A 24,636-nucleotide genomic window follows, 5' to 3' on the forward strand; every position below is an offset into this window, starting at 1 on the left:
ACATTCTTTGTGTATTGAGTTGCAGCCACATGATTCACTGTTTGGCTACTGACATTAAAGAGCTGATGTACCTTATAAAGTGGCCACTGAGTGTAGATATTGGTGAGTTAAATAGTATGTTGAATGCAGTATTGTTTAAAATTAGGAGTTTGTGATGTCAAAATACAAAGTCTGTAGGTTCATAGAAATTAGAAACTCAAATTACTAATATTAACAATCTAGTATATAAAATAATAACACCATATCTTTTTTTTTATTTTGCTGAGATATGGCTTATGTACTGAATCAAATAAGATGGCCCTGTTCAACTCTTTCTGTTTTGAAATGGTTCCTTATGTACACTTACTTCAATATGTGACATGTGAATAAGCAATTAACAGTTTAGAATGTACCCAGAGTGTTTTGTCAAGAAAGTAGGTTGTGTCTTTAGTTGCTGAAAGTTTCATATTTTTTAAATCTAAAATCTTAGTTAATAAGCTTAATAAATTATTGTGAAATTCTTTGATATCAGTGTAGTTATTTATGACTTTGAAATTTATATACAGTGGAAAATCTGAGCTTTCAGTTGATAATAAATATGTAATAGAAAACAATTGGTGTATTGTAAACAAGTATTTCCAAAAATGGAATGGCCACAGTGGTTGATTCTCTAAATATAATTATATATCAGCAAATGGAAAAGATGAGAGGTTCTTGTTTTATTTTATAGCTTGCAATATATGTAAACTGAATTTCTAACTTGTAAGAAACTTTAGACATATTATAGGTATCATAAAATGTAATCTCATGAATCATACCATGTGATACACAAAATTTGATATTTAGAGTATTTGACTAATTGTAATACTAAAAGTGAATGCTAATCTGTAATTTGATGGTGAACAAAATAAAATAACAAAATGAGAACCTTCTCCTACCAACAATCCTTTTTTTACTAATGGTTATTCCTAACATTTAATACTATGTTATTTATAATCAATAGAACATAAAGTTCTAACCTACCAAATAATATTTTTTATTGTGCTGTTTTCTGTACAAAGAATTATCTATTTTACTTCCAATTCAAACTTTATTCCCACAGGAAAAATGTTGATGCGCTTAGCTGAATTTCAACTGGCTCTTGTGTCAAAGTTAAAAAGCTAGAAAAATTGTTAATTACTGGTAATTGTCTGCATTGCTTTTTGCATTTTATTATTTTGTGTTCTTGGTGCATTATGTATTTAAATAAAAATTTATTTAGTGCAGTAGTACCATTACTATGAAAAAACATCATGATTGTGTTTTCTCAAAAGTCGATTGAGGAAATAAAAAATACCTGGGTAAGTATTATATATATACTTTTTTTTCATATGCATTCTGTATTTATTATTATGAAAGTAACTAAAATGTAAAAATTAGGTTAGGTAAAGTTACATTATGTTAAATAAAGAATAATTTTTCACAAGTTATGTTTGCTAGCAAACTGCTTGTAGCATGGGAGTTGCATAATTCAGTAAGGTTGCATGAACTACACATTTGCCAAATGATTTGCAACTTGTATGGTAGGATTATTAGTTAGATACAGATTAAAGAGTAATAAAACAATAAAATGTAACTATTAATAGATGTATACTGTTAATAATTTATATTTATTTAGAATAAAGTAAAGCAATTTCAAGTTACAAAGATAAAAGGTTTAGATTTTCTCTTTCGTGGTTATTGAAAATGATCAACCTTGTGTAGATTCATGATGAAAGAGCACTGTTGCCCTGAGGACAATTTTTGGTCATTTCACATCTTGTCAAAATTTACTATTAAAATTAATTTGAAAAAGGTACTTTCACACCCTCTCCTCCACAATGGCATCATGACATAAACAAAATCTGGTTTATGGCAGGAAAAGTTGTGTATGTATCCTCTGCTGATAGAACTTATGCTGTGGAGAAAGTGGTAAAGTAGAGAACTTTGAGAAATATGATGTCACAAATTCCAGATCATTCAAATCAAACATCTTGTAGTTGTTAACAGAAGACAACTCAGTAATGTTATAAAAGGATTACAATATTCTATCAGAAAGTATCACTTAAATTTAGACTTTTAAAATGTACTTTAATATCTATCCTATGATGTGTCTCTCTGTCTGAGCAGAAAGTTAACCTTTCGGCTGCAGCTGTCACATTTACAAGTCAGACTTTTTTTTATCTGTACACCATGGTTGTGTCTTATGGTATATCATTTTAAATTTTGAACGTAAACTCGTGTTCATGAGTGTTGAGGTGCTTCTCATTCACCCAAGCATTGTTGTCAATCAGTGATTTAATCATTTGTCTTTTCTCACCAATACCCTTATAAACAAAATCTTGCATATGACACAGCTGAAGTGCACAGAATAAAAAGTACAACTTGTATGTATTATAGTAGATTGAATGATGTAAAGTTCCACTGTAAATATATACATCTTAGTTAATAAAAACTTAGTGTGTATGAATAAAGACTGAATATTGATTTACTTGTGTTTCTTGTTTCATTGTATGTTTAGAATTATTCTCTACACTTTGATGTTAATTAGTACCTTACTGGTGGATGTTAGAGTATGTATAAACCACATCCAGTGAAGGATGATTTATATCCACACTTGTTGTGGATAAATGCACATTATTTATACCAACAGAAGAAGCTGGTTCCTTACAAGAAAGATCTTTAACTACCAATTTGAAGTCTGGTCTGGTAAAAGAGGAACAGGAAGACAAGTATGGAGTAACAGAGAAAACTGAGGTAGTTTGTAGACTAAAGACTTTACAATTTTGTTATTGAAGTGATTGTTTAGCTGTAATGATGTATTTCAATTTGACTAGACCTGTATCATTGTTCAGATGTTTGTTGTTATAGTCTTAAGAAATTCACTAGAACTTTAGAAAACTGTTCAGTAGAGTTATCTTAGTGTCATTAATGATGGAAGTACACAGACAGTACTGTTCTCATTGTAACATTAGTGTTAGCTGTCTACAGATGTTACACTGTTCTCATTGTAACAGTAATGTTAGTTGTTCACAGATGTTACACAGTTATCATTGTAACATTAATGTTAGCTATCCACAGATGTTACACTGTTCTTATTGTATCATTAATGTTAGTTGTTCACAGATGTTACACTGTTCTCATTGTAACAGTAATGTTAGTTGTTCGCAAATGTTACAATGTTCTTATTGCAACTTTAATGTTGGTTATCTACAGATGTTTCACTCTTCTTATTAAAGTCGACTTATCCTAGATTTTTGATATGTTACTATGTCTTAATCTAAAACTGTATATATATTTTTAATACACACATAACTAATAATGAAGTCATAGTTTTATATCATTATATTTTACAGTAGTATACTGGATATATGTACTTGTTAACCTTAATTATGCCACTAGTTGTTATTAACATGTTGAATGTATTGTTTGGATTTAGAACATATTTGTCACAATGAAAACAGAACAGTCTGATGATCTAACACAAAGTGAGGTTATATCAAAGTTCAGTAAAAGTACTGATGATGATTTGGATAGTTCAAAATGTGGTGTTATCAATGTGAAGATAGAAACTGAATTACAAGAAGATGTGCAGTGTGTTGATTCTAGATTGGAAAGTACATCTGGTAAGTAGAAACATCTAAAAACTATATATTGATTGACACTGTCTTAATAGAAGTGTTTGAATTGTGGTGATTTGTCAGAAGTTATTAACCTACATAAGACTGTTAATTATAGGTGTATCAGATTTTTATATCTTGTGTTTTATGCCTTTATTTATACTATGAGGAATATTTTGAAGTGAAAAGTAAAAGGAAAAAAAATTTAAAATACACCAAAATTAAGATTGTCTGGAGAAGGACTTTTACTATAAAATGATGAAACAAACAGAAGAATGTTAACATTACATTTGAATGGAAATGGATGGAGAGAACAGTCATTGTTACTATAAAATGAAACAACCTTTTAACTTAGCAATTTGTCTGATGTTTATAGTTCTTTATGTATACACTTTGTGTGAGTAATGGTTGGAACCAGTTTATGTAGATTAGTATTTTAACATGTACAGAGGATTTACTGCTGTGATTGCTCTTTGTGTATTTCATTTTTCTAAACACTCGCACCTGAGAATTTGATGGTGATGAATCCAAAGTTTTTGTAATTTTCCATACTGAAGCAAATACTTACAATGTTTATAGTAAAAGGGATCCTAAACTTGATAGCAGAATAAAAAAACATTGATAAACAACTTCATTATGTGAAGGTTTTGGAATTTCTAGGTAATTAACTTGCATGTAGATCTCTTGAAGAGAAACATTAGGACATTGATGTCACTCAAAATGTTGAGGACAAAACATTAGGATATATTGTGATATTTATCTCGCTAAAGTAATAAGGTATTTATTAAATTTAAGTTGGTTATTTTTACAGTTTATTTTACACTTTGTCCATTATAAACCTTTTTGTTCAACAATTTGTTATACCCACGTTTCCATTACTGAATTGTACTACAGAGGTAATTATTTATTGTGTGTGGAACTATGAAAATTTCTTTATAATTGTCTTTAATATTGTCCTATTGATATTTTTTTACTATATTAAACTTTTGAAATGAATTATGTATTATACATCTTTTGTTTCATGATTCTTCATGCTGAAAATTGTAATAGATCAAATTAATTAAAAAAACCTATGAAATAAATATATGTATTGTACTATTTTAACTTTGTTGTATCTTCTGTTTTGACCTTAGATGTAAAGAGCAGTGTGAACATCTGTTGTGGAAGTCAGTTTCCTGAAAATTATGTTTTAAAACAAGATGTTCATGGAAAAACAAACTTAACTGGAAACAACATAAAACAATCTGATATACCTCAGGATGGTGATAAACCCCACAGTTATATAACATGTGGAAGAGAATCTGTAACAGTTTATAACCTAAAAGAACACAAGAGAACACCTACAAGAGAGAATCTGTATAATAGTGAATTGAATAAACAAATACATACTGGGGAGAAACCTTACAGTTGTGTGGTTTGTGGAAAACACTGTAGAACAAATACTGAATTAAATATACATCAAAGAATACACCTTGGAGAGAAAGATTACAGTTGTGCAGATTGTGGAAAAGAGTTTAAAACAAACAGTGGGTTAAAAGCATAAAAAAAAATTCACAATGATGTGAAACCTTACTGTTGTGCAATGTGTGAAAAACACTTTAGAACAAATACTGAATTAAAAATACATCAAAGAATACATACTGGGGAGAAACCTTACAGTTGTGGTATCTGTGGAAAAGACTTTAAAAGGAACGGGGAATTAAAAATGCACCAGAGAATACATACTGGTGAGAAACCTTACAGTTGTACTATTTGTGGAAAAAACTTTAGAACAAATGGTGATTTAAAAATACATCAGATGATACATACTGGTGAGAAACCTTACAGTTGTGATTTTTGTGGAAGACAGTTTGGAAGTAACTGTAACTTAAAAAAACATGAACGAATACATACTGGTGTGAAACCTTATATGTGTGTAGTATGTAATAAACAGTTTACAACAAATAGTGCATTAAAATATCATAAAAGAATACATGCTGAAGAGAAATCTTAGAATTGTGAAATATGTGGAAAACATTTTCAAACAAAAATGGGTTTAAAATGCATGAAAACATTCACAGTGAGTGAAATTTTATAATTGTGTTGTACGTGGAAAAGACTTAAGAACAAATATTGTATTAAAAATACATCATAGTATACATACTGAAGAGAATCCTTACAACTGTGGCATTTGTGGAAAGGAATTTTGAAATAACTTAAAGATCAACAAATATATATATGCAGGAGTGACCTTGTGTTTATATAGTAAGTAATAAGTAGTTTAGAGCAAACAGTGCATTAAGATATCTAATGATAAAAAAAAAACATTCTATATTGTGACTTTCTGTAAATACACACCAACAGATTATAGTAAGAAACTGACACTCAATAGTAACTTGCATTATCTATAGAATCACAACCCAATTATTTGATATAGACCTTTACTTTGCAGAAATTACCAGATTTTTAAAAATATATGATAGCAGTTTTTATAGTAATGCCATGGAATTTAGATTAACAGTTTCTTATCATTACCCCCATGCAGTAGGTAAAGCCCTGTCAAGCATCATTATGTGTGCTAATTGATTAAGCTAATATCTTGTTGTGTTAAAAGGTCTTTAATTAGGATAATTTCAAAATATTTTGTAAATTTGTGCTGAAAATTTGGTAATGAATAATCAAGAAAAATCATTTACCTGTATGACTTTTGACTCCAGTGTAGTACATGTACCAAAAAATATTTGATAGTGTGGATTGCCACAGTCAAAATACAGAGGGTGAAAATTGCTAAACTATCGTACATTAATAACGCACAATGTGCGTGTAGTAGTTTGTTTTGGTCACCCAACAAACTACCATGCATTTTGATAAAGGAATACATACTTGAGAAATACTACACAGTTTTGTAGTTTGTGATAAACTGTTTAGAACTAATAAGGAATTTAAACAATTTTCAGGTAACATACACCTGGGATATAAAACATACTGTTATTGTTTATGTTAAGAATTTGCAGTGACTGTTACAAAATGTTGTAGTTGCTTAAAAGTTGTTGATGCACAAGAAACAGGACCAAAATATATCGATCTTTGATGTATTTATGATGTTTGTAATTGTGAATTATTCTTTGTGTTTGACATGATAGAGTGACAAAAAAAAATTAAAAGATGTTAAAATTAAATTTGAGTGGAAATTGGTGGAAGTAACATATTTTCTGATAACGGTGTTTTATCTCTTCCCACAGAAATAGCTATTGTAATATAGTGCAGTGCTATATATGGAAAATAATTTTTAACTGCCTTGAGCTCCCACATACTTCATGATTAACATGGGTCAACCAAGTTGATCATGTAAATCAACTTAATGATTTTTTTACATTTTCTTTTCATGTTGATTCTGCTGTTTAGTTATTGCTTCTGAAGTGGAATTATTATTCTAATTTTTCATGAATATAAGATAACCTTTTTTTCTCAGTTTTCTTTTATTGTGTATTATGCGTGGTTATTAATCTTCAACAATGATTTCTGAAGTCCAAGTTACTACTATGAAGATAATACCACCTACCAGCACACTTACTCAGGCTGCACATGTATTCAAGGTGTCTCTGTTTCCTCACTCAGTTGGACTCATTCACTGCTACCATGCTGTGATTGTTGGGGATAAACATGCAAGTTACTGTGGTTCTTCATCTTGTGCTATCCCTTGAGGATATTCATATACCAAGGATGTGCTGCAATATTTCCTATTTGATTGATTTTGAGTAGGATATTTCACCATACAATGACATCTTTCTTCTTATTGTTTGGATGGTGGGTTCCTGGATCTATAGTTTTATCACTTTACTGTTATCACAGATTGGCAGGTGTGATATATTCCTCCAGTCTGTTGTACCCTTCCTACTTGCACCAGATGGCTTTGTTTTGGATTGCAGTTGACTTGATACTAGTATGATACTGTTTCTGCATGGATGTCAGTTTTATATTATATGTGACTTGCAAATGGTATGATCCTAGTTCTACTCTTATATGGATTTTGGTTCCCAATGAATTGAATGAAGTTGACTTGCTGTGTATGGTACCTTGATACATATCCTTTTTACTCTTACCCATATTACTGTCATCATATGGATTTAGTGTTCGGATCACTACCCACCCATTGTTTTCTCTCATATAGATGTTCTTATTTTTTCCCATTTCTTGGCACATCTTTCCACACCTGGTATAAAGTGAAGTTTCCAATGTATAATTGTTTACTGTGAGGATCTACCTTTTTCAGGTGTTATTTGGATGCTTTCAAAAAATGCTTCTTTCTTTCCCACACATGCTAGTCCTTCTACGTGTGGGATTCCAGCTATTTTTCTAAGAAGAGGTAAGGTACTATGCCATAAGCTATAACTGAAAATGTGTTTCTGATAGATACTTAACTCTTTCCACCCTTCCATTGAAAACTGGTGCTTCCATTTTCTTCCAGTATCCAAAGTGATAGCTTGATAGAATCAGTTAGAAGAAATCACATGCTTCAGGAGGGTGTGTAGCATTCCTGTTGCTGGAGGGTTATCCTGTTATGATCTTCATGCAAGACAGAATTGAACCACACTAATCATTGGGTATGTGGGGCTGAAGGCCTGCAGCATGGAAAAAATAGCATATAGAGGCGGCACTATAAGACAATGGCTACTTCTATGAAAGGAGGCAAGTTCCTACTGGAAATACGTTTACAGTAAAGGAATATTAATATTTTCACTAACAAAAAAGAAACTATAGCTGACAGTTTTTCTTTCCTCCGCTTTTCATGTATTGATGGTGAGTATTGATTAGAACAAGTTTCCTTACATTAACATTTAAACATGGCTTTATGTACAGCTATGAATAACTTCTATGAATTTGATTTTCTGAACAGTTATAGACTTGGATTTAAAACTTAATGATTTAAAATTATACATCTCAACTTTTCATTCTGAAGAAAAATTGTACAATTTCTAGTAAAATTATTGTAAAGAATAAATAAAATATCACTACACTTTCATTTTGTCTAATGTTTGGTATTAGTGGATATTTAACCAGCATATTTATTTTTTGAGTAAAAAATGTAAAGTATTGATATGAGTTAACATATAAAAAGGACAAAGCATTAGAAGATTTTGTGGTAGTCACTCACTGAAACTAAAACCATAGAGTATTTCTTAAAATTAATAAATGAAATAGTGGTTGAAAGTAAAGTTTGTTGTTGCAATATTATACTTTCGTATTTACACAGTTGAATTTATCTATTCTTAACCCTTAAGTAAGGAGAACTTTAATAGCTCCTTTATGTTTTAATACCTCTTTTGAACTAGGGAGAGAAGTTTAAAGTATGAATCTGTGTAAAATTTTGTCGTTGTTATTTTTACTTTTAATATCTTGATATTTTCTGTGATTATATTCAATTAAACTGAATTTAGAAGTTCAAATGATGTATGATGCATAAAACTGTTTAACAAAAGCATGAGAAGCATGCACTGCTTATAAGAAGGAATCAGAAACTAGGAAGGAAATTCAAATTTTTTTAAGTTTGGAGTACCAGCAGAACTTCACTTAGATTAGGGATGGAACTTTGAACTTTTGGGTTAGAGGTTTCAGATACTTTGAATCAAAAAGACCATGTTCTGATAAGATAGTTGAAGGATGTGAGTGAACACTGTTATATCAGTTGATTATTTATGTGGATGAAGATTAAGTGTAAGATCAAGTTTTTGTACTGTTACTAACAAGTGTGTACAGCAGTAAGTGAAGGTAACAACTAACAAGGTAATCTCAAAGGAGAATTTGACAACTGAAAGTTGAACTTCTGTGAAGCCCATTGTTTGTGTTGAGAGCCCTTCCAAAGGATTAATAAAAATAGCCACTAAAAGATTCCACTGACAACTTATCTAGAGAGATATTAACATGTCATTAAATAAAAATATGAGAGGCCATCTCATCTCCATGACATAATCCAGAGAAAAGAACACCAAAAAGACTTGTTGAATGAAATTTTATGGCAGTACTTAAATTTTGTATTAGGATTATTCAAAGGACTGTTGCATTTAGGAAGACTCAATTTTGTAAGCTGTATGTTCAGTATTATAGCTTGTTTACTAGAGGGAGCTGTTGCAAAGTATTCAGAAACAAGAATATAAAGAGGCAATTGAAATAGCAAATGAGTATTGAGTGATTGACATTGTATTGATTCTTCTATTCAGTTATTGGTAAGTTGTGTTTTATAACTTATCAAATCTTCTTGTTGAAGTTCTTGTACATCTTATGTTTTATGTTTATACATTGTACCTACATTGTGAATGAACAAGACTGTATAAAATTACAGAAAAAATAAACGAACTGTGCTGCCTGCAATACAATAACTACTTTCAGAAATGTATACTCAACCATCTGTAAGATATCCATTCTTTCTTCCGGTCATCATACAATGAATGATAAGGTAAGGTAAGTCTTCACACATCATCGAACAGTTTGCCATTGTAGTACTCTACCTACTAAGTGTGAAAATCTTCAAGTGCTATGAATTATGTCAGCTAGTTTTTGGTCAACTCCTCTACAAATATTCTGCACTAGTCTTTAACTTAGAGATCAGCTTTGGCTCACTGTATAAAGTACACTATGACAAGTATCTAGCAGTGGCCTCTTAGGATCTCTTAAGTTTTTTATTTCTAATATTCAGTTAATCATACTTCCTACAGAAATCTTTTTTTTTTTTACCAACAGTCCAACAGCTCATTGATACTGGATGGACCAGGAACTGTCACTATGCTGTTAATTCCTATTGTGGGGTCACTTTCTTACTTATTCTAGCATTTGTATTCACAGAAGATGAAAAGAAACTTATAATTCGATTTTATTTTGGGGTATTTTCTAAAGATGCAATAAAAACAATATATTACTGCTCACAATAAAATCAAAACAGTAGAAGAGAAGTGCACATCCACTCAAATTGGCATCACCACATCATCTGAGCATTCCAAACCAAAATGACCTGAGACTCGCATGCACATTATCTTGGCTGAGAAGGTGCCGAGCATTATTATTTGGATGAATGCATAGTCCAGTCCCCGAGTGGTCTCTTTGAACTCAGTATTGCACCCATTCAGCAAGCTCTCATCTGCTGAATGCCCAATTGAACCCTCTCAGTCAAAGTGAGGTCACTACAATACATTGACTGATGGAAGCCACATCTTGTAGGTGTTAAAACCAGATGACCATTGCTGTTTACTATTAATGGTACATAATCCTACTTGATACTTTACACCTAATGTTGCACTGATACACATTCCTTTAAACTGTCATTTGTAACTCTTCTAGTTTGGTGTCTCTTTGGTCTTCTTGTGAACAAAATATTTGTCCAAAAGGAAAAATTTACACTGCTCTTTCATGATGTCACCTTTCCCTCTATTTTGCAATATGAAAAACTGTACTGAGAGCAATATCATTTTTAAAAAAATCCATGCTCCTAAAGAACCCAAGCCTTCATCTACTTCAGTTTCCATCTTGTACCAATGCAGTGGCGAGTGCAGCACTTAAGCTTTAACTCGAAGAATTACAGTTAATGCTTGCGCTGTAGCAGCAGTGGGGAAGTTAATGCATACACTGTCATACACAAAACTGTCAACAAAGGAAGAAAGTCCGAACATAACAATCTCAGTTCCGTCTCTCTAATGAAGCTTTCAAAACTCTTCTCATGACCTGGAGAGCGTTGTTTGTAGTTAGCATAATCAGAAACGTTAGCTTTCAAAACTCTTCTCATGACCTGGAGAGCGTTGTTTGTAGTTAGCATAATCAGAAACGTTAGCTTTCAAAACTCTTCTCATGACCTGGAGAGCGTTGTTTGTAGTTAGCATGATCAGAAACGTTTTTCAACATATTTCTTTTCATACCAATCGCCGGTATATAATATTTTTTATATAATTTTGTGAATATACATCACACTTCTCCTTACTGTGTACATTTGCTCCATTATGGTACTTCAAAAAGTTAGCAAGTCTACAGATATAAATCTAACTACGTATTATTTCATAATAATAATAAGAGTTTCTTTAAAAGAATGATGAGAAATTTTATTAAATGATATAACAATATTTTAATTACTAGAATTAATCAGAAAGTACGAACAGGAAGAAACACTAATTATTTCTTTTGAGATTAATAAACCTAAGTTGTAACTGTGGTTGATGGAGTTTTAATTTTCCTTTACTTAAACTTATAAGAATATACTAACTTAATAATTATTTCACTGTTAAAATCACCTTATCAAAAGCTTTTTAAAATACTGTAAGTCGTCCAACCTTATCCATAATTCAGATACATGAGCAATATATTAAACAAGAAGTTGACATGTTTAATAAGTCACCAAGGAGGTTCTCTCTCTCTCATTGTTAGTTGGGATTAGTGTTCATACATCCAGGAGGGTCAGGTTTCGTCAACCTGTTCCTCCTTCCTTTGTTTTAGCAACTGTCAAGTGTACTTATAGATTGTACATGAGGGCTAGAGTAACCCGCACTTACTCAGGGCAATGTCCATGTACTATCTACATATACACTTGGTGCAAATAAATCATTTCTCTTTATAGTTCCATAATTATTTGCACTATCATTAGATAGGTGTCAACGATAAAACATTCACATAAATCCTTCTTAATGTTTATTAGCTAACGTCTATTAGTTTATAGGTGGCTTTTTTTGTATTATTTTGAAAATATATATTTACTATGGAAAGGTGTTTAGGACTCTCTTCATCATGTTTGCAGTATCTGTCTCGTTCGCTTACTAGTTCGTTTTTCCTTCAATTTTTTACCAAAATAATTTATTGTACTATGTGGGAGTCTATCTGTTATTGTTTTTATGTGTGTGTATTTATGCATGAATTCACATGATGCAGTTCTGGGTACTTTATAAACTGTTATAAGTAGTGTATTTTGTATTGTTTGTAGTTTGACTTTACTAGTTTTTACATACATTTATCCATGCAGGGGCTACATACACTCTTGTGCAAGTTAATTCAAACAGGACGGAAAATTACGATTTTTTTCAATTTTTTTTCCTTTTTATTTCTGAGAATCCAAAAATTATTCACAAATTAATACATGATATGGCCGCCTTTATTTTTCAGAAGATCATTAATCCGTTTTGGCATCAAGTCCACGAGTTGACTGCAACCTTTAATAATTTTTGGATCGCGGTACCACACCTCAAGTATGGCCTCAGTTAGGTATTTTTCGTAGAACAGTCTTTTTCCCGAAGTCTTTCTTTACAAATCGCCCAAAGATTTTCAATAGGATTTAAGTCTAAAGATTTTCCAGGCCAGTCCAGCACTTTTATTCGCGTTGTAGTCATAAAATTTTTCACAAGTTTCGATGTGTGGCACGGAGCCAGATCTTACTGAAAAATACCAGATCCATCTGGAAATCTCTTTTTCAATTTTGGAACGACTCTTCTCTGCAAAACTTCGATGTACTGTGGTCCTCGCATCATACCTTCTACGATATGTAAACCTCCGACGCCATAGTAGCTGAAAAAGCCCCATAACATCTTCTTTAAGGGATGTTTTACGAACTGATGTGAGATTCTTGAAGTTTTTCACCTGGAGATCTGCAAACATGCAGACTTCTTTGACCCTGTACAAAAAAATGAGTCTCGTCATTGAATAACACCTTCCTCCATTGTTCTTGCGTCCAGTTCTTGTATTTTAGACCCCATCGATACCGTTTTTCTTCATTGAGTTGGAAAGAAGTTGTTTTTGACTGGTCTCCTTGCCCTTCTAACGCAATTTCGAATGACATAATATTTCTCAAAATTTCGTCATATATCCCAAAAATAGATCGACCGTACTGCAAAACACAGCTAATGACGCCGTCTGTGTGAAAAAATGACTATTAAAGGAAATCAACGGGTCCAGCGAACCAACACCGGCAGCTATGCTGAAAATATTGTAAAATGACCATTTGTTTCAATTAATTTGCACAAGAGTGTAGCCAATGACGGGTCTAATGTATGTTTTATATATTCTTATGTTACCTGTCCTTGCTTCATTATATTTACCAGTTAAACTCCCAGCATAGTTTGTTCTTAGCTAAATGTTTGTGTTAATATTATTTATGTGGTTTATCCATATCAATTCAGAGTCCAATGTTAGTTCTAAACATCTTGCAGATGTAGTAGTCTGAAGGAATGCCCCATTCACATAGATCTGTGGTTGTACTTTTTTCTGTTTAGTTAACTTTGTGAATAGTATTAGTTGTGTTTATTTTGATTCTATATTTTTGACAATATTCACTTATTCTATTTAATTGTGGTTGTATATTTGTGGCTGCTATTGCTGGTGTTGATGTACTTTTTCAGACTGCCACATCGTCAGCGAACTGTGAGAAGATCCCTTATTTGGATCTTTTTGAGGCATATTACTCGCGTACCTGATGAATAGGATAGGGCTAAGCACCCCTCCTTGATGGATGCCAGCTTCTGGAATAAAACATTCTGAGAAGGTCCATTCAACATTAACTCTACATATTCTGTTTTTCAGAAAGTTTGATAGCCAGTGAATAATTCCCCACGGTAGTCCCATTTCTTGCTTTCGGAATCGGAGACCGTTATGCCATACAGTGTTGATGTTATGTATCTCCAAGAATGTGGAGAGCCTCTCACTGATTATTCTCTTAAGAATTTTGCCTACACAGCTGGTCAGGTTGATATGTCGGTAGCTATTTGGGTTATTGGCTGGCTTTCCTTCTTTATGGAACATTAATACGTTTGCATGCTATCATAAAACCGGGATATAACCAGAGTGTAATGGTAAATTAAAAACTGCTGTCAGATGCTCAAATAATTTCAAAGTGTCTTTTTTAAGAAGAATGGCTTTATGCTGTCTTCTCCTGGAGATTTATTTTTAGTGTTTGTTTTTGCTTCTATGAGTTCTTGTGCGAGAATTGTGCTTGTTAGCACTGTGTTTGTGTATTCGTTTGTGTTGTTCATTTGACAATTATTTAAGTCTACTGGGAAGAGTGGTTCAAATAGTTCACTGTTATTCATTATAAAGTTATTTATAATGGGTCGTTGTGTGTTTCAAACGTGTTTTAAAGTTGTTGTTTGAATGCTTCGGTTTTTTCTTTATTTGTATGTGTTGTGTTCTTGTGGTGGGTATTTTCTTGTTGCTATATCTCCATTTGTGAGTCGTTTTAAGTGCAACCAAAATCATTTCGGATCTGTTTTTTCCATTTAGTTGGGAACAGAAATTGTCCCATTTTTCTTGTTTTAATAATTCTACTTCTGCTCTGATTTGATTTATTATTTTATTTATTTGTGTTTTTAATCCTGTATCTCTTGTTTCCATGAATTGTCTTTTAACTGACGTCTAAACTTGATTAGTGTTATTAGTTTTTTGTGGTTTTATGTTTGTATTCCTTTAGTGGCTGCTGTTTGAAGTCACTTCGTGATTATCTGACAGTTTAGTATTGTTGGTTTGCTACAGTTATTACACTATAATTTTCAGAAGCTAATATAAAAGCTTATTAATCGAAAACCTAGAGATATTTGACCAGGGACATTTATATATATTTGGAACATTACAAAGTGTTTAATTTTAGTGAATTAATTTCAGACGTTGATATTTTTCCGAGAAGAGTCTGAGAAAAGTCTGCTGGTAAATGACGTGAAGCCAGCCAAGAATAGAGAGCTAGCTAGTTTATCAACTCAGAATTAATTTGCTCATTGTGAACAGTCGATAAAATATTCAGTTCTAGACCAAATAGAAGACTTAATATTGTTTGTATAACTTGTATATATAAATCATTGTTTGTAATAACGTTTTTGTTTGTAACGTTTTGTTATTTCTTATGTAACCTTTGTGTAGCTATAATCTATATCTTAAAGTTATTTTAATTTGATCAACACAAATACCCTCAAATTCAATATTATTTTGTAAACTCCAAGTTATCTTATAATTTATCGTTACTGTTCTCTGATATTTCTTTAACCCTACTTATAGGTTTGAAGGACGTTGTTTGTTATGAATTTCGCGCAAAGCTACACGAGGTCTATCCATCGTATTCATTCCTAATTTATCAGCGAAAAAATAAAGAGGAGACAGCTAGTCATCATCACCCACCACCAACTCTTGGGTTACTCTATTTCCAATGAATAGCAGGATTGACCCACAGTTGAAAGGGCAAATATGTTTGATTTGACGGGGATTCGAACATGCGACCCCTGGATTGCGAGTCTAGCGTCCAGTTTTGTGACTCCAAAGTTACTGTGTTTTTTTTTTTATTAGAGACACCCATGAAGACTTACCTCGGAAATATGAAACAAATATTTTTTTTCGGGATCTTTCACCACTTCCCCTTTGAATCTTAAATTATATCATCCACTAGAAACATTAGGTTCATCTGTTTTGTACTAAAACATTAAGAGTGTTTGTTACATTTCAGATAAAAATAATAATCTCCCTCTAAGTGATTATTTTGAGGAATTTACGTCTCATCATAGATCAGTAGTGGTCTCAATAACTTTGGATTCTTATGTGAAGATGGAAATTCTGTTGTAAAATTAGAAGGTTTACTCTCAAATCTATTACTAATGAGAGGTTAAATTATTTTTATTGGAGAGAAAAATCTCAGATATTTTAAATCCTTCTCAGCATTATATTACAACAGGGATCGATAGGAATATATCCTGGGATATGAAAATACTATCCATTTTCAACAAGTCATTAGCAGAAACAACTCATTATTGAGAGAGTTGTCTGAGAATGAAACATCAGAAAAGAAACTCACTAATACAGAAAGAATGATTTTGAGTATTACCTGTAGCACCAATACCTTCAGTATTTGGTAACTTCGCAGAATAAGCCACTGGTAATGTTACCAGACTTTTCAAACTGAACACACAGAATGAATGCTTCTCATTTATATAGAACTAGTACACTCACTTTATCAGCCTAAAGTTTATGAAAGATCTGTTGATATAAAAGAAGAAAATCAATTCTAAAGATAATAATTCTGCCGTACAAATACACTGAATAGTGCTACAAAATTATACAACGTTTATTTAAAGAAAGAGAGAGAGCTATTTGAATAAATGGATCGTTTGAATTTGTATTGAGGCTAATATTTTCATTCATAATATGTGAACGTTTTTTATCAGCAGCTTGCGATCATTATGTCAATAAGTTATAATCGAAAGATATTTTGAAGAAATTAAGTGTGATGATGTTTCATTGTAGAATACATAGGAATGTTAGTTTGAATATTCATTCCAGTTCTGTTAGAAACTCCCATGTCTTCCAAGTATTTGTAAATAGCCAAAAGTCTCGACTATTTCGCTGGCTACCACATGTATGATATTTGAACGTTCGAAATATGTCTAAATAAGCTCATTTTAAAAAATGAACATTGTATTGCATAACCATTTGTTTCTTGATTGTAAATCACTGAATACTGTTAATATCATCAGTCATCTAAGGTTTAATTTTGTCTGCTGTAAAAACCAAATTAATCAGGTGTCGTAAATAATGTATTACATGAATAACATTCTACAATCCATTTGTTATGATAATTGAAATCTTGCTAGCTATATGGTGTGTAGCCTTTGTATAGATCATTAATAGTATTAAGTAAAACGCTCAGTTTAGATCAAGGAAAGGCGTCAAGATACATGTACTCCACACAAAACTATTTAATATTAATATGTTCAAGAAACTGAGTGATTATATCAGGCTAATTTAGTAGATCTATCGATCTACTAAGTCTCTATAACAATCAATTTAAATATTTGGTGACGTGTTTTGATGCATTTTCTAAATAAGCATGGGCTATTCTATTTAAACGTAAGATTATAAACCTTGTAAACTTAAAACCAAATTTGAAGCAGTACTTATTAATCCTGTGTTCCAGTCTTATTTCAATGGACAAGATATTCACTTATTTACTACATATAATGAAGCAAAAGCGTCTGTAGTTAAACATTTAAATCATAACCTTAAAACCAAAATGTGGCATTATTTTACCCATCATGGAACAGAGAACTACATCACAGTATTTATAGATTTAGCCAGTTCTTATAATATTTTATAAGACCATAGTATTAAAATGGATGTTAATAACTCTACACTATAATGTTGAAAATAATCTATAAATCACAAAGGCTAAATTTCAATTTCAAATGGATGACCAAGTTCAAATTACTAGCGCAAAACGTCAACATAAGAAAGGGTGTATGCCTGAGTGAATTATTTACAATTCATAAAATACTGGAAATAAATCCCTCAATGTACAAACTGCAAGACTATCTTGGATAAAATTAGATGAAACATTTTACGAATACAAATTACAATGTATTATCAAGTCCCCAAGCAGTGTCTATACTATAAAGGATATCTTATGTAAACAAGGATGGGTAAAGACGAAATGTAAAGGATAATGTCCAAATAAGTAAATAGCTGAATCCCTAATTAGCTGAATAGCTAATGTTAATTTCAATCATTTGCCATAAAAATGTTATATATAATTGTATTACTAATTACTGTGCGAGGATTGGTTGTATGTGATGTTACTGATACTTGCCACCAATACGTCGTCAAATCATATACATCTTCCGAAATCTATTTACCTCAAGAAAGTGGATTTAGGAGAATTATAGTACCTGTGTAGTTGGCTGAAGATGGATAGTTTTCTTTCCTATCTCTGATGATCACAGTAAAATAATTTATATTAAACCACGTCATTACAAGGAAACTGAAGATTTAATTGGAATTCTAAACCAGTTAGTGAAATTACTTCATGAATCCAACAAATATTATGTATTTTGCTACGATTCATACACGAGATTGATCGTATGCATCTCTACATACTGTTAATGTATTTGGTAGACTCTGTGTTTACTCAGATATTGTGCAGCCTAGTGTTGTTGATGATGCACATATAATACTGTTATAAATCGTTCAAGTTAAAGAATATGAAAGAGACATGACAACTGAAACATTTACAGATTCTCCTTATAGACCTGTTTCTAAACAAATTTCTCATACTATTGAGATCAATATAAAAGATGACAAGGATTGGCTTATTCCATTGAACATAACAAAGTCATGATAATACTAAACTTTTGTCATCTATGATATTATGAGAGCACCTTACCATCACAAACCAACCATATATGATTAATATTGCAATTACCCAGTGAAAAATTATAGTTTATCATATTTTGCTGATAGTCAATGGCATTGAGGTCATGGATTGAATAACCTCTTCACTTCAGGTATACCTTTTCAGAAGAAAGGAACACAAGCTGTTTAGTAATGTGTAAATTTATTGTCAGGTGTCACAAAGGAAAATATCAAAATGATGAGTAACACAAGGAACCTTGATTAGAGATATTAAACAGATAGCTCTACTTAATAACAAGAGGAAACAGAAACATTCCATATTCAAACACATTGATACCAAGAAATGAAAACATTGAGTCCAAAATATCTTGACAAGCAATGTTACACCTGCTGCCAATGAAAGTCCTGTCAGTATAGACAGACTGAGTTAGAATTAGTTTATCTCCTTCTCATGCACCCATGATCTGGGAAGACCAGTTGGTAATATATTATCCTCTATCATTAGTGACCTCTCGAAGCGCCTTCCTTTACGTGGTGAATGGATCTCCCAGAAAAAGTTTGGTAATTTTTGTTTACCTCCTCTGATGCCTGAACATCCATTCACGTGTTTTACATCCGTGAAGGGAAGGTAGGTGACTGGGGTACTGCAACACACCAATTTGACTTTGAATTCTTGAAGAAAGAGACCCCCATGTTTGATTGGCTGAGTCAACTGAGCACCAGTACCGGGAATCCTCCATGGGTGTTGTGGGCATTACGTCTGATGCTAGTATTTTGTTATAGTGCTCACGAAGCCCTAGCATTGATATGCATCCTAGTGCATTCCCTCACAAGACTCCATGGTGGGGAGTATCAGTGGGCATTGAATCTTTTTCGTTTTCTTATGAATCCCTCACTCCTAAATGAAAATAAAACCGTAAAACAACTAACTGGTAAGCGACCACATATCTCTGAAGAACGCTGTTCCACAATTACGATTCAAGTAGATTTTTGTGGCTCATTTTCTAATTTTACATCCGTTGAATGAGAAATCATTAAGGCAAATGTACACTTTTCTGTCCAAGAGGAATTAAAGAGGCTTGCTGGCTCTCCCAAATCAGTCAATGAATTATGTTCTGGAAACATCTTGGTTGAAACATATATACCACACCACAGTGAACTTCTCATGAAGTCAAAAGTTCTTGGGAACGTATCTATTGAGGTTACTCCCATGCCACTTTGAAGTCCTCAAGAAGAGTTATCGTAGAAAGGAATTTGAAGAATATCCCTGAGTCATAAATACTCGCTGGTTTCTCCAGCCAAGGAGTTTCTGCTGTACAACATATCATATGTAATTATGCTGCCCACCAATGTTCTAATTATAATGCTAATGACACCATTTCCACCTTCTGCTATCACTCAAGGCATGTTATCTTCACTGAACGTTATGGCCATATACTCCTAACCCTGTTATATGTTTTCAGTGTTAACAGTTTAAACATTTAAGGCATCTTGTCGTTGCTTTTTGATATATGCTCATTCTGATAGTTAAGCCTACATTTGTTGTTGTCAACTGTATCCTCACTACATCTGTTGTGATGGTTCCCATCTCTATTATTTTTTATCTTGACCTATGTTGGTGGGAAAGAAAGGGGTACAATATTTATGTACTTAAAATAACATTTCTTATCCTCAGGCTTGGAAACTGTTGTCCCTTGCTCCTACCCTACTATAGTGGGAGTGCAGAAAGATATTTCTGTAACTCCAACAATTTTCTCAGGTCATGTGAAGAGTCATTTTCCCTTTATGGAAAAAAAAAAATGAATACACAGGTTAGCATCTACTCCTATCTCGGTCCCCACTATTATGCGAGTGTTTATTTGGGTCAATTTTCTTTGGTTCCTGTTTCTGGTAACATCTTAAATCCATCTTCTTCGACCTCAAGAGGCAGAACATTTATTCTTTCACGCCTTCAGTTACTGGAATTGCTTCTCCACCAAGTTTTCCTCCATTTAAGAAAAAAGAACCACTTTGGTACAGTGAAACTTTCGAGCTTTTTCTTCTAATTTGAATGGCATTAAAGATTTGGTCAATATCTATCAATCAGTGTATCTCTTCTTACAGGGAATGTTCCTAAAACATACTGAAGCTGTTGTCTTTTGGCAGTTTCTTCACACCTAAATAACAGGTTGTATGATGGATTAGTTCATGGAATGGTGGCATTGCTGGCTGATCACCTTGCCCTTGCCACTCAATACATCATTATATCTTCTATTTTCTTGGGTTATGCTATCACTGTTTGTTTTATTTATCTGTCATTTGGAGAGATTTATGATCAGTTAGCCCTTGGTATAACTTCAATCCTTACAACACCATCTGTAGTTTTGTCTTCCTTCCTCAGTGGGATATGCTTTTTCAGGAAAGACAGTCTGCCATTCTTCATATTGGCCTTCGTGTCCAGGCACATCTGGCTGAATTGTGTCTCTCCTTGGATGCGATTTCTGTCTCCACAGACCCGCTTATCCCACTATGGCTGGTAACCATCCTCACCTGTGACCTTTCTTTGAGTCATCTGAGAAAGGTGAATACTCCTGTTTGGAAGTACCATCTTCTCTTTGCCAAACATCTTTCAAACCATTCCTCTATTTTTGTTTACACAGATTATTCAAAATCAGGTGATTCTGTATGATCTGTTATGATTTGTTATGATTCAGTTGTTTCTCGCAGGATTTTCTCTAAAATGTCTGTGTTCAGTGCCGAGATGTATGCCATTTCTCTAACCTTGCATCATGTGTAAGTCATTCAGCACGCTGACTGTACCATTTATACCGATTCTCTTACCTATTTACTGGACCTACAATTGCTCAATGTTAGTTCTCACCTTGTTCTCGTCGACATTCAAACCCATTATTGTATACCTTCTGTTTCAATCCAGTTTCTCTGAATACCAGCTCCCGTTAATGTTCGCGGAATGAGCATGCTGACACCGCAGCTAAGCCTCTCTGTTTCAGTGCCATTATGGCTATTCTTATCCCATATAAGTTACTGGCTTCTATACAATGCTTGACTGTACCCCAGTTGGTAGTCGGCTGGGCATGAACAATATCATAACAAGCTTTACTAGATTAAACCTTCTATTTTCCTCTGGTCATAAGATTCAGAAGGATGAAGTTGTTTTGTCGAGGCTACGGACTGATCACAGTTTATAACCTATCGTTTTGTTTATCTACTTCTGACCCAACAGCGTATAGCGGTCGTCACACTCAAATCACAATGCTACACATTTTACTGTTGTGTCGTCGTTACAAATGAAAGTAGTGGTACCCTTTTAGACATGTATTTTCCAAGCGTTTATCCTTAACATTGGATAGTGTCATAGGTGATGGTAGCACTGTCTAACCTGGTTGCGATTTTAGATTTTACGTCCCGTGATGGGTTTACTATTATACACTTATTTAAATATGAATGATTGTTTCATTTAAATATTTATTTAGATGTATGTAACTTATATTGTTAAACGTGTATTGCAAAATTCCCGCTCATTCACTAATTTTATATAATTTTTTGTGTGTAGGAATCAACAATGTACTGTGTGTGTAAGTAAATCCCAGTGATCGCCAGTATTGTTGCTAGCTGAAATTTCGAAAACTTTACCTTACGACTATAAAAGGTAGTTTTGCAACACGCGGAGAGACAGTTCACATCGTTGATTTGCTATAGTTCATATACTATAAATGTCTAAAGTTATAATTGTGATTGAAACCATAGATATTTGGGTAGGAACGTTTATAGATTTCGAATATTACAAAACGTTTAACTTCAGCAGATTAACTTTGGACGTTGGTATTTCTACTGAAACATTGTACAATTTATGCTGTGAGGAACGCACGGTTGAATAGCTAGCTAGCTCCCCGTTAAAGGTGAATTTTATAGAAAAAAGAAAACTTTGCAGTCAAAAGAACTACTCATACTGATTAATTTTGCAGGTTCACGTTTTTATAAAAAATACGTGCTAATAAATGAAACATAGAATTTGGTGCAGAAAGAGCCCTTTCCGAGTGGCAATCCGAACGTTTTAGTTTTGACGTTTGCCGCTAGGAAAATTACTGTGACGTAATAATTGCCAAACAAACCGCCAACGCCAGCGCGTTGAATGTAAATAAACATGGCCAATGCATACAGAGAAACAGAGGCGGAGTCTGTTTTGACTTTGTGTTCTAAACAGTGTTGAGTAGCGCCATATCAATTCAAACCAACTCTGAACGAACTTAGAACAGTGACTTTTGACACAGATCTGACAAGTTCTAGTGATGAGGATAATTCCACGAGCGAGAGGAGCGGAACTGTGAGTGATACTGATAACGCCCAGGCCGGTTGCGAGTCGATCATACCTCCAGTGGAAGAATGGTAAGCCTAAGTCATGACAACAAATATGGTCTGTATTATTTTACGTGCAATTTTAAGCATCTCGAAACCTGTCTGGTGTTTATAAATTATTGGTATCACAGACTGGGTTTTATTTGTTTATACTTTGCCGACTATGGTAACTAATACTCGGCCCTTCCACAATCATTGTTCCGGGTATTTATGACTCGTAACAAAATGAATTTCAATTATACATCATAATTCTGTCTATAAAATCAAACAAGATGTAGCAGTCTGAAAAGTTAATTTAATATTTACCATAAATGCATCATCTGAAGGCGGCCAGTTCTTCCTATTGACCATCCACACCCACTGTCACCACCTTGCCGGTTCCTTCTCCTTGCATGGAAACGAAAAGAAGCTATTTCTCGATGCCAAACCGTTTTTACAACCATGAGCAACGCAGTAAACCATGTTATCACAAAACAAGTATAAAGTAGCAATATCAAGACAAAAACTAGTCTCACAAAGTATGTAATTCAAAAAAAGCTTCGATAGATTTACATAAAATACCAGCACTAAAAGGGACAAAATGCTCAGCGCGCAACAAAGCGTGTTTGGCTACTATTACGTCATAGTTGTAAAACGTCACGGAAACAGCTGAACGACCGAGAAGAACTTGAGTTTGAGAACCCGCATATTTTCCTTCATTTGTTACTCAAAAACTAAAGTGTTTAAAAATATGGCAACCACACAGGAATTATACCTAACGAAAGTACAGTTTTTAAGGCAATTATTAAATTTGTTGAAAATTCACCTTTAAGAGAACTGTATCAATATCAACTCAAAATTAATTCTCTCGTCATGAACCCTCGATAAGATATTCAGCTCTAGACCACATAGAAGACTCAAATTATTTGTACTTTTGTAAAACTATTGTATATATATATAACATTATTTGTAAAAACCGTTATTATAAACTGTATTATAGTTTGTATATTAAAATCTATTTGTATTGAGAAAGAAAACTGTATATCAATCTTGTTGGCAAATATAGTAAATTTTGTACTTTCCAAAATTCAATTAACTTCTAAATTTGAATGCTCATTTAATTCAGTTTCAGGCTACTTCAAATTGTAATACTTAACAAAATAAGTTGCAGGCTTTTTCAAAATAAATTGTAATACGTAACAGAAGTGTGTCTTACTTTCAGCGAGGCCCGGCATGGCCAAGCGTGTTAAGGCGTGCGACTAGTAATCTGAGGGTCGCGGGTTCGCATCTCCGTCGCGCCAAACATGCTCGCCATTTCAGCCGTTATAAAGTGACGGTCAATCTCACTACTCGTTGCTCTAAAAGAGTAGTTCAAGAGTTGGCGGTGGATGGTGATGACTAGCTGCTTTCCCTCTAGTCTTACACTGCTAAATTAGGGACGGCTAGCACAGATAGCCCTCGAGTAGCTTTGTGCGAAATTCCAAAACAAACAAACAAACAATTATTTTTCCTATTCTGCAACAAATAAAGATTGTGTATAAATGGAAAAAATGACGTGAATTGTTTGCTGCTTTTGTAATAT

The 24,636-nt window shown here is 33.0% G+C and overlaps 1 protein-coding gene across 2 annotated transcripts; it reads left to right on the top strand.

Moving 5' to 3' along the window:
* The first annotated feature begins 2,421 nt into the window (after window positions 1-2,421).
* On the top strand, window positions 2,422-8,882 carry LOC143237091 (uncharacterized). Of its 2 annotated transcripts, none has more exons than XM_076475953.1 (3): window positions 2,422-2,757; window positions 3,437-3,623; window positions 4,751-8,882. In XM_076475953.1, exons 2-3 carry the CDS (start codon window positions 3,452-3,454, stop codon window positions 5,158-5,160), a joined length of 582 nt encoding a protein of 193 aa, XP_076332068.1. In that variant the 5' UTR covers window positions 2,422-2,757; window positions 3,437-3,451; the 3' UTR covers window positions 5,161-8,882. The 2 variants fall into 2 exon arrangements, with proteins under 2 accessions (XP_076332068.1, XP_076332067.1); XM_076475952.1 differs by having other exon boundaries at window positions 2,426-2,754.
* The last annotated feature ends 15,754 nt before the right edge of the window (window positions 8,883-24,636 follow it).

Source organism: Tachypleus tridentatus, chromosome 13, assembly GCF_004210375.1.
Source record: "Tachypleus tridentatus isolate NWPU-2018 chromosome 13, ASM421037v1, whole genome shotgun sequence".
Taxonomy (NCBI): Eukaryota; Metazoa; Arthropoda; class Merostomata; order Xiphosura; family Limulidae; genus Tachypleus; species Tachypleus tridentatus.